General features: G+C 34.7%; 1 protein-coding gene across 1 annotated transcript in view; it reads left to right on the top strand.

Moving 5' to 3' along the window:
• The window catches only part of PXDNL (peroxidasin like), a 450,345-nt gene extending 438,758 nt beyond the window's left edge, over window positions 1–11,587 (top strand). Inside the window, exons 22-23 of the mRNA XM_040625808.1 lie at window positions 7,881–7,994; window positions 8,719–11,587. Coding sequence (XP_040481742.1) covers window positions 7,881–7,994; window positions 8,719–8,850 — 246 coding nt within the window. The 3' untranslated portion in view covers window positions 8,851–11,587. The remainder of the gene's footprint in view (window positions 1–7,880; window positions 7,995–8,718) is intronic.
• Window positions 11,588–12,173: the final 586 nt, after the last annotated feature.

Here is a 12,173-nt window from a genome sequence, read left to right as displayed (position 1 = left end):
TTTTGTTTGTTTTCATTTTCTATTCTTTCTCAGTATTCAGTTTTATAGTTTTCTGTTATAAATTTCATGTCCTTTTCCCCACATATTTTGGGCTTTATTTTTCTCTTATTTCTCTAGAAACTAGAGTTTTTCTAGAAACTAGAATTAGTTCATTTGAAACTAGAAAAAATAAGAAACTAGGACAATTATAGCAGTAAAATTAAACCTAGAATATGATGAAGAAAGGACATGATACATTTAGAACAGACATCAATATAATAGAAGATAGAAAAACAATAGGAAACCTCAATGAAAACAAAAGCTGATTTTTTAAAAAAATCGGTAAGATTCATAAATCCCTAGTGACACTAACAGGATAAAAAAAAAAGAGAACACACAAATTACCAATACTGATTTCATATCTTTCTTCATTTGCAAATATATGGATTTAATTCCATGAATTTTTCTTTAAGCATTCTTCTGTACTCACCAAATTTTGATGTTATATCTTCATTTTAATTTATTTAAAAGTTTACATTTCTTTTTTATTTTTCTTTCATTGATCCATTTGAATTATGTTTCCTAATTCCCAAATATTTCTGTTATTGATTTTTAGTTTAATTCCACAGTAATCTGAAAGTGCACTTTGTATGATATCTATTCATTTATATTTGTTTAAGGTTGCATTATGGTCTAAGATGTCATAGATCTTGATGAATGTTTCCTGCTCTTTGGAACTCAGCTATATCTCTGCTTCATAGATTTTGAATTCCCACACCCAGACTGAAGGAGCACCCCCATCTGGAAAATACTTTTCTTGTGGTAGAAGAAAAAGACCAGTGTTGGGACTGGTGTTTAAAGCTTTTCTCTAGGTGTTAGCTGGGTTGATGCTTTTTGAGGGTGATAAGGGAGAATCTGTTCTGTGTGTTTCTCCTGCCTTCTGGTGGTTTGCTGACAATCATTGTCTTATGGATCTCTGCCTTCATATTCACATGGTATTTTCCCTGTGCATGTATGTCTGTGTCTATATTTCACCCTTTTTATGAGGATACCATTCACATAGGATTAGGAGCCCAGCCTACACTGGCATGACTTCATCTTAACTAATTACATCTGTGTTGCCCCTATTTCCAAATAATATGACATGCTGAAGTACTGGCGGTTAGGGCATTGAGTTACAAATTTTGGGGGTCACCACTCAACTCATGAGAGGAACCATGTAAGTAAGGATCCTACTAGTATGTAGCTCAACAAAGACAAACTGTGATCAGTATTGTTGTATTGTCTGCTCTGATTAAACAGCCACTTTAGGGAGAATGCAATGATGTGGGGTGACTAGCTTTTGATTAAGGTATTAAATTTGCAGAGCAAATTAATAAATTATATAGAACAATAGTTTTGGGGTCATTTAAATCAAAATTTTACATAACTGTATATGATAAAAGTTTTACTTCTGGGAATATAGAGTAGTTGTGCTTTTGCCTATTCCTTGCAATGTACAAATAAAAACCCTTAATGTCATATATAAACAAACATAAGAAGACTCAGAATGATGAAAAGAAGAAAGAAGTATACTGGCTAGTGACCTTGGGGCCCAAGAAACAACATGTTGCTTCCTGGTTTTAGGTGTTTTTGGTTTTTTTCTCATACAACCCAGTTTGGAGCTGAGTAGCTAGCTTGGCAACTCTGAAATGACAACCGGTAGAGAGGAAAAAAAGATCAAATGAAACCTCACTCTCTCTAGGCAAAAGACTAGGAAACAGACAGCCTAATGATAGAGAAAACTTTTACACAATAACCACCCTACGCCAGTCAAACAATACAGACAAAACTGTGGCCCCGCTGCCACCAATGCTAGCAAACACAGAATGAGGAGCTCAGACTTTCACCCACTCCAGCCTATAATTAGACATCATAACTCCTGCATGAGGCTACTGTCCTACAAGGCCAACCAGGAAACCAGGATTGTCACCTCTTTTAAGTGGTTACAGTTAAAAGCAGTGGAGACCCTGTGGGGAGATTTGACTTCCACTCTGACCCAACAATAATGAAGAACCCCTCTCCTTCCCCACTGGGGTGGTGTCAGAGGAGGCCTAGTGGAGAGTTAAGACTTCCACAACTTCCCACTGGTAATGAGATCACCCTTTCTCCTCCCCACCCTGTGGTCAATGGAAGCCATGTGCAGAGTAGTAAAAAATGTACCTACTTCTAACAGCTAGGGAAGTATAAGTGGAGGCCCAACAGGGAGCTAGGACTTTCAATTCCATATGGGATTAATGAAAAGAACTCCCTTGAGCATCAACAGAGGCCAAGTGAGGGATACAGACTCTTACTTCCACATGGCAGCAACAGTGTTGTGCCCTCCTCCTCCTGCTAGAGCAGTTTCAGAGGAAAATACCTACAACAGAAGGTTTAAATAACATCCGAATTCTCATACCATAACATTCAACAAGTCCATATTTCAATAGAAAGTTATTCATCATGCCAAAAACCAGGAAGATCTCAAATGGAGTAAAAAAACAAAAACAAAACAAAACAAAAAGAAACCCAGAGAATTCCAATGCTAAAATGACAGAGATATGACAATTATGTGAGAGGGATTTTAAAGTAGCCATCAGGAAATCAAGAAATAGAACACAGAAAAGTGAAAAACAGAAAGAACAAATGGTAAACAAAGAATAAATTGGTATATTTAAGCTCTAACATATCAATAATCATATTAAATGTAAATGTTCTAAATATACCATTTGAAAGACTGATATTAACAAACTAAAAAAAAAAGTGTAACCTATCTTTATGCTTTCTACAAGAAACTGACTTCAAATATAACAATATAGGAAGGTTGAAAGTGAAATGGTGGAAAATATATATTATGCAAACTGTAATAAAGATAAAGCAGGAGTGGCTAAGTTAATTTTGGATAAAATAGATTTCAGAGGAAGAATTACCAAGGACAATTACACAATGATAAAGGAACGAACCACAAAGAAGACAAATCTTAAATATACATGCACTAATCAAGAGAACTGCAAAATATTTGGAATATATGAAGCAAAAACTAATAAAACTGAAAAGAGGAATAGTCAAAACTATTTAGTCAAAACTATAACATCCCTATCTCAACAGTACAGAGAATATCTAAAAAGAAAAGTCAGCAAGATTTAGAAAAATGCAAAAATGACTTCAAACAATAGGATCTAACTGACATTTATATAGCACACTCAATCTGACAATAACAGAACATTTGCTCTATTCAAGTGCCTACCTCTAGTACCAAGACAGACTTTATTCTGGGTCATAACAGAAACCGTAATAAATTTAAAAGAATTCAAGTTATACAGAGCATGCTTTCTGAACCCAACACAACAAAACTGGAAATAAGAGAAAGACAACAGGACGATGACCAAATATTTGGAAAGGAAGCAACGTACTTTTGAAGAGTTGATGAGTCAAAGAAGAAGTCCCAAGGGGAATAAAAAAATACCTTGAACTGAATGAAAATGAAGAATAAATTAGCATAAAGCAGGACAGAGAGGGAAATTTATAGCCCCTAATACATACAATAGAAAAGAGGGAATGTCTTTCAAATCAATAATCTAAGTTTTTACCTCAAGAACCTGGAAAAGTAACAACTAAATAAACTCATGGCAAAAAGAAAGATGGAAAAAATCTTCACATCTAAATTTGACAACTTAGATCAAGTGGACTAACTCATTGAAAAACACAAGCTACCATGTTCACCCAGTATGAAATAGATAATTTGAATAGATTTAAAGCTGCCAAGGAAATGGAATTATTAATTTAAAAAAATCTCCTCCCCAAATCCTGATGTGCAAATGGTTTCAAATGTGATGTCTATCAAATGTTTAAAGAAAAATTCACAGCAATTTTCCAGTAATAGAAGAGGAGAGAATACTTTCAATTCATTTTTGGAGATACTATTAATCTGATACCAAAACTAGACAAAGACAGTACAAAAGAAGAAAACCGCATACCAGTATCCCTTATGAATATGTATGCAACAACTTTCAACAAAATATTAGCAAAGAGAATATAGCATAAAAAGAATTATGCAACATAATTAAATGGGGTTTATTTGAGGAATTCAAGGTTGGTTTAATGCTCCAAAATCAATTAATTAATGTAAACTGCTGTATTAATAGGCTAAATGGTGAATGGTTAAATGCTTTCCTCCTACTATTACCAATAAAGTAAGGATGTCCATTCTCACTATTCTTATTAAACAGAGCCCTGAAAGTTCTTCCCAGTTCAATAAGGCAAGAATAGGAAAATGTCTACGCATTGGAAAGGAAGAAAGAAAACTATTTTCAGATGATATAATTACCTCGTAGAAAATTGAAAGGAATCTACCAAACAATTCTTAGAATTAATAAGCAAATTCATCAAGGTCATAGGATAGAAGATACATAAGATAAACATACAAAAATAAATTGTATTTCTGTATACTAGCAATAAGTACCTGGGAAAATAGGAAAAGGAAAGTTATGGTCCAGCATGTTCTCTGACACCCCACCAAAGTGCCTCCTATTCTCAAGACTGTGATTAACTCCAGAACAAAATTTTATCATGCATTATAGCTCTTATATTTATGGTACGTAGATGGTTCTCAGACTATTTCCCTTAAAGAGTTTCTTTGTCATTTGAAAATATATTATTGCTCCAAGTGCCTGAAGTTTATAATAGATGTGTTGCTGTCATTTCTCTATTTTGCTTTCTATACTTTTCTCCTTGAGGACAGAAGTTACCACCTAAATATCTTTTCTATATCAATTGCCTCTACTCTTTTTAATTTTTTGGAAATTATTCAACTTTACTAATGTTTAACATGTTCTTAGTACTTTTAGAAATAAAAGTATTTTGTTTTGTTTTTTGTCTTAGTCTTCTAGGCCATAATCACTAATATCTCTACAGAACTCCCCTGCTTGGGCAAGGACTAACTCAGTCCACATCTAGTCATTGTATAACTCTATCATTCCTGCCTCCACCACAATTTTTAATTTATCCCATCATCATCTCCATTATCACTACTTACATAAAGCCAGAGATTTAGCCTTTTAGTTCATCAGTATTTAGCTGGCATATTTTGGATACTTAAGAATCCTGTTGGTTAATGAATAAATTAATGAAAAATGGATGTTACTTCCCAAGTGTAGGCACTGTAGTACTAAATCACCCCAAAGGCCCACCCTACTGTCCAACTTTAACACAAACATTGTACAATATTTTACACAATTTTATTTATTTATTTATACACACATACATACATACATCAAGACTTTTTGCTTCCTTAATAATTCCAAGTCCATGGGTATTCTTGGCTCTGGAAAATGTAGTCCTAACTATCTTTTTATTTAATATCCAAATAGCTTTTTTCACATGTTTTATGTTTTTCTTTCAAACTTAAATATTCACTGTTCCTCCTCCCCTCTTACTAACTTCCTTCACACATTTTCCCTCTAGCTGAAATGTACTGTCCCTCTCACCCACATTCCCATGTGCATAAATACTACCATGACCAAATGTCATCTTTTTTCAAGGCCTAGCACTAGTACCATTTAATTTGTAAATTCTTTCCTGATTACTCCCTTTCCTGCTCCATTCTTCTAAAAATAATCATTTTTCCTTGAAATCCCATATCATTGTATATATGCTCTTACAGCGCACAACATCTGGGCTTGTATCATATTCATTTTTGCAGAAATTCACTCTCCCCTACCACACTGCAAACTCCTTAGGGCTAAAAACCCAGGGGTATTTATCATTGTAGTCTCCCCTAGACTAGCTGACAAACAGCAGGTGCTTAATAATTATTTAAAAATAAATCATTGCTTTTATGGTCTTTAAGCCATCCAGTCTGGTCTATTGTTTGTCTCCAAATTTTTCTTGGACACAGTAATTTCTGTCACATACAAACAATCATGGTCAAGTATTTGAAATTATTTCATCATTTCCAACCAAATAACAGAGTTCAGAGAATCTGAAAGGAATATTTACTCTAGAGAATAAAAGCATAATGATTCTTAGATATACACTAGAAAGTTCTTTTGAAAATATGGGATCTGGGGCGTCTGGGTGGCTCAGGCGTTAAGTGTCTGCCTTCGGCTCAGGGCGTGATCCCAGGGTCCTGGGATCGAGCCCCGCATCAGGCTCCCTGCTCCGCTGGGAGCCTGGTTCTTCCTCTCCCACTCCCCTGCTTGTGTTCCCTCTCTCGCTGGCTGTTTCTCTCTCTGTCAAATAAATAAATAAAATCTTTAAAAAAAAAAAGAAAAGAAAATATGGGATCTAGCCCTAATGATGCATGTATTAGTTTGCTAGCACAGCCCTAACAAATACCACAGGCTAGGTGGCTCTAAAAAAGAAATTAATTTCTCAGTTCTGGAGGCTGGAATTCCCAGATCAAGGTGTTGACAGGATTGGTTTCTCCTGAGGTCTCTCTCCTTGGTTTGTATCTTCACACAGACTTCGCACTGTGTCTGGACTCTAATCTCTACTTCTCGTAAGGACACAAGTCACACTGGATTAGGTCCCATCTCTATGACATTTTAAGTTAATTACCTCTTTAAGGACTTTATCTCCTAATACAGTCACATTCTGAGGTATTGGGGGTTGGAACTTCAACATATGACTTTCAGGCGATACGGTTCAGCCCATAGCATTACAGTTGCAACTTTCATAAGTCATTCAATGCTCTTGGACTTAGCCTCTTCTTTGGTAAAACTGTATTATTTTCATCCTTTCTAAAATTCCTCTCAGTTCAGTATCTGTAATTTCTCTATGGTTCGTTACTCTTTTGTAATGAATTCTCTAGAATATATCTTGGTGAACATCACCATCCTTCATGCACCTTATGAAACCTGGAATTTGCAGTCATCTTGAGTTCTTCTTTCTTCCCTACCCCCCAATTCAACCAAACATCTCTACCTGCTCAATGGCTCTTCCTGACTCTCACTTCTTCCTTTCTCAGCTGAGCCCATGTGGATCTTCTTGCAGTTTCCTTGCTTTCACTAGTCTGTCTTCATATTGCCATTATGAGATCACTGCAGTTTTTCCCCATTGTCTAGAGACTATAATATCTAAATGAACTTATAGGACTGGTAAGGTCCTAATTTCCTTTGCTGCCTTGATTCCCACCAACACTCTCCCTTTGCCTTTTACCCTCCACAGCAGTTTATATTCCTGAGATACCGTGCCCACACTTTGGCCAAACTTTTTCCCTTTTGTCTGACATGCTTTTTCCCTGATTATTTTTTGGAATGATTTTGTAATGTCTACTTACAGCTCAAATGCTTTTTCCCATGCGAGGCCTCCCTTACTTCCTGAAGCAGAATGGAGAAAAGCTTGTCTTCTGCTCTTCTTCTGCTTCTGATATACTGTCATTATCTAATTGGCTTAGCACTGTAATTTATTGATCTGCCATTCCACTAAATTTAAGCTCCTTGAGACCCTGGATTGTTTGCTTTATCTTTGATCTCTAATACAGATTTGTTCAGGGAATGATGTTTATGATAACCTAAGCACAAAAATTAACTAAAATATTGATTTTTTGAATTAATGTTAATATTTATTAAGATTTTTAAATATGTAATTCTACTCATTTGATTTTAATTCTATTTTTTTTAAACTTACCTGTTTCAATATTAGATTCATATTCAGTGTTTTGCCACATATAGGGAACTGTTTATTAGCTTAAACACCGGATGACTCGGATTCATTAAGTTTTGGGTAAAAAAATGTTAAGAAAAATTATGTTGGCTTTGAAGTTTCTTTTGCCCTCTAGGTGTGTGCTTACAGAATAGAGCATTTCATCAAACTGTGTTAGTTATCTGCTTTATTGGTACTATTTCAATTCCCACTTTCCTTTCCCTCATCTCCTCTTTTAGATAAACAAGCTGGAGGCACGTCTCAGGCAGGCGGGATGCACAGATGATAAAGGGATTCGAAGAAAAGACAGTGAACACTGGATGAAAGAAGACTGCATTAGCTGTATGTGTAAGGTATGTGCCACTAGAAGTTTTTCCATCTTCCTCCTCCTGTTTTACTTCTGCTAGCCTGCCAGTTGAGCTATACCTGAAAAATTCAAAAGAGAAAAAAAGATGTTCTTTTTGTGAAGAGATTCAAGGCATATTTTTAAGGTCAAGATATTGATGTGAGATTTTGAGGTCCTGAGAATGCATTACAAAATATGCCACTCTCTCATGAACACTTGCCAAATACCACTTTTCACATTTTCACTAATAATTGAGAGAGCTGACACTCAGGATGTTTATTGAGCTTTGCCCAAGATCACACAAATAGAGGCAGAAATGGGGCTTGAATTCATCTCCTTATTCTCTAGTCAGTCTTACTACAAATGTTGCCTGAAAGCATTTGGTAAATATTAAAAAATGTTATCATGGTACCCACCAAAAGAAAAAGGCTCAGTCTTTATTTAGTTTGTTTTTTGAACAGAGCTGATGCCAATTTCTCCTGCCTCTCTTCACACCCCAAGCCCTCCGGTTTGGGAAGTAACATTTTGTAGGCCAGTACTTCGAGCCTTGGTTTTTCATGCTGCAAATGTAGAAATAAAGCATTAATAGGAACTACATGTATAAATTAGTTCATACCATCGGTAATTTTTATTATATTGAGATAGTCAATCAGAATACATATTATAAAAAACTTTTAAAAAGGTTTCTACTGTAAGAAACATGGGAATAATCTTCAAATGTTGCCTTTCAGAGTGGCCAGGTCACCTGTATGGTGGAGACTTGCCCTCCGGCTCCATGTCCCAGCCTTGAATTGGCGAAAGGAACCTGCTGTCCAGTTTGCAGAGACCCTGGAATGCCCGCTGATCCCCCTGAGAAACGCTAAGCAATCTACTGCTCTTGAGCCCTGAATGGGGAATTTCTCAGGAAAAGGCAGTCAGGCACTTTTAGCCTGTAGTCACACTCCTGGCACAGAAATCACTGATTTAAAACAAATTAGTTCTTTTAACCCTTCAACATATTGAAGCTCTTGCCTCTTTTCATTTTTCTAACATACCTTGAAGTAATGCAAAATTAAAGTCTATAAAGAAGATAGGGATTACTTTATTGTGAGAAATATTTCTTATTGTAGGCTACCAGTTTTATATACTGTGCATGGAAATAAAAAGGATTTCATGCAATATTTTTTTAAAAATCTGAGTATTGTGGGAAATTTCTTATTTCAAAATTCAGAGAGATTATAGGATCTCCAGGAATTTTGAGAGAATGGGTTTTGCACTCAGAGAAAACGTCTGGAAAGATGTGTGATAACTTTAACACATGTAATACATGCCGCGTTCTTCACTCCACTCCGTCTCTCACATCTAGAAACTAGACAATGGCCAGATTTTTCTGGAAAGGCACTTACCTTAACCATCAGTAGGCTCTAACTTCTAGAACATTAGGGAAAAACCAGTGAAAGTATCATTATTTGGAGGAGATTGCCATTTTTACATTTGGCTGGAAAATACAAACACTATGAGGGAAAGAGCCTTCAAAGGAGTCTTGCCCAATCTCTGCCTTTGCCTCACTTGTCATTATTATCACCAGTGAGATGTTAAAATTGAAATTTATCAAGTCTGAGAAATTCAGAAGCAATCTGAATTTACTATCTGAAAAATTGGAAATGTTTTTTACATTAACAAAAGATGTTGCTATGAGGTTTCTTCTAATTTTGGCATTCTGTTACAGCATTTAAAATACAATCCAATAGACAATAGGTTAGCTGTATTCAGAATTGAATATTTAGTAAATTAGGTGAGTTTCACTAAATAAATTCTTTTAAAATACTCTGCAGCCACAGTATTTGGGGTTGGTTGCAGTGGTTGGCAGATTTTTTAAAGAAATCCTTTGTTCCAGGACTTTTGAGGAGAGACTTCATGTAATGTCCTGCCCAGAGGGGTTCTCAGGGTGATAACTCTACTGTTTTCCAATCATAAAATAAACAGTTAACACCAGGCACAATCTCCCAATATTTAGAAGTATTATGTAAAATGCAGTATTCATTGTAGTGAAAATATTTTCATGATTTTAGTATTATGAGTGAGAAAAGATGTTTGCGGATTTTGATAATACATGTCATTATTTTAAAAATGTATCGGTGATTCCCTCCCAGGATCCAAACTAATTTTTTACTAAAAAGCTTAAGGACAAAACAATATATCCTAAATGTTTGATGTTTGATGCATTTTTAAGTCCAAAATAATTTCCAATTATATTTCATTTTGAAAGACAAAGCTTAAGAAGTCCCAAAAACTTGACGTTTGGTGGCCTTTCAAAGCCCAACAAAGTGAAATGAAGCTAAACCTCATGGAAGTATAATTTGTTCCTCTGAAACTACAGTAATCATATTGCAAATGACAATAACACGTGTAATAGTTTAGTTTTCTCATCATATTTATTTGTCATTTTATCATTTTAAGTTTAAGCAAGACCTATATGATAACTCCTATGATTTTTTTTATACACTGACCATACGCTAATTTGGATCCCACCTGGTCAATATGTTTGGCTCATTAAACATAAGCAAATATCCAAATAAGAGAATAAAATTATCATTTAAAATGGAACATGGGGATTTGAAAACTTGTCTGTCAATTGACAATTTGAAAATTCAGTTACCTTTACCAATATGGTTATAGTATCATCATACAGATTACCTTTTGCTCTATTCATTTTACTATATTTCATTTATTTGACTGTGCTTTTAAAATGTTTCACTTTTGAAAGTAATAACGTGCATAATAAAAATTTCGAGTAGTTCCCAAGGATACAGAAACCTTTGTGTTCCATTTCTGCAGTCCAAATGCGAATGCTATTTCCAGATCTGTGTGTGTGTGTGTCTGTGTGTGTGTGTGTATTCTTCTATACACATTCTATGCAACACAAATATGATGTTGTCTCTTCCTTAGTGATTTTGTTTATTCCAAAGAGCCTGAAAACATTGAAAATCCAAATGTATTTGTTAACAATATTTGATAAATTATATTCTGCCATGAAATCTGCTTGAGGTAAAATTTAATGTTTTTCACATGTGACAATTTTCTGGTCTGGGGCAAAGGAAGTATCCATGAAGAGATATACACAAAGAAGATGAAAGCATTCTTGGGCTCTCTCTTTTCCTGATTTCATCTGCTAAAGAAAAGCAAAGTTTTTTAGCCAGGTTGTATGATTGTGTGAAAAGGTAGAAAAAGAGCTCCTTTCTTTCAGGGGCTCTTTAATGTCTACTCTGTGCCTCCTCTACGTAAGTGGCCACACTGCACACAGAGCTGCATGACATGTAGTTAAAGAGGTATAGACAGCTTTTATTTGAGACTGGCAATTAAAAATAGAGCATCTACCTGCAAACAGTCTTTAACACTCACAGAAGGCAAATAACAATGTTTAAGACTGAGTTTTTACGTTGACCTGTTTATTTTCTAGATCTGTATGTTAGGAGGTAGGAAAATTTGTTGGGAACTTTGGTAAGGATTTTTTGGTTTGTTTGTTTAATTGTGAAATGATGTTAATGTAAACTTACTGAAATGTAATTACTACAAATACCCCTTGCCCAATGTCATGTATAATGCATTTTCATTTGCAAATAAAATATAGTTTTATAAGTTAAATCTAGTTGATGGATAGCTCAAGCAGGAATCCTATCTTCCATTTTAGGAAAGATGTGCTTTATTAAAAGCCATATTTAGATGAGCGTCCTCAACATTTATTGGTATGATAGGGTTTGTAAAAAAACAAGGTAAAACTTTTTTGTTCCTCATGAATATACAAAATGAAGGATCGTGTACTAAATATAGGTAGTGCTAAAATCTGTACTTTAAATATAACTGCATACACTATGTTTTCAGTCTCTGTATTAGATAATTTGCTGGCTTTTGTTTCAAGCATCTTCTATGAATCAGTGTTTACTTTTGCATCTCAAACATAAACTAGAGAGACAGAATCTATAATATTTCCTGAAATTATGAAGCTCATTTTGTGTTCTAAACATACTTTGTAAAACAAGTGACGAGAATTTCTTTAAACTTAATTATTAACAAAAATAGCTCAACTCTAAGGATCTGACGCACACACACACACATATATTTACTATACACATAACAATATTACAGACATCTATATATAATATATATGTAAATAAAATTAAAGTAATATTATTTTCTCTTATATCTT

The sequence above is a fragment of the Ursus maritimus genome, unplaced genomic scaffold (genome assembly GCF_017311325.1).
Source record: "Ursus maritimus isolate PB19 unplaced genomic scaffold, ASM1731132v1 scaffold_9, whole genome shotgun sequence".
Classification (NCBI taxonomy): Eukaryota; Metazoa; Chordata; class Mammalia; order Carnivora; family Ursidae; genus Ursus; species Ursus maritimus.
Note: the sequence above shows the minus strand (reverse complement) of the source record. Positions and strands in the feature narration are given on the sequence as shown.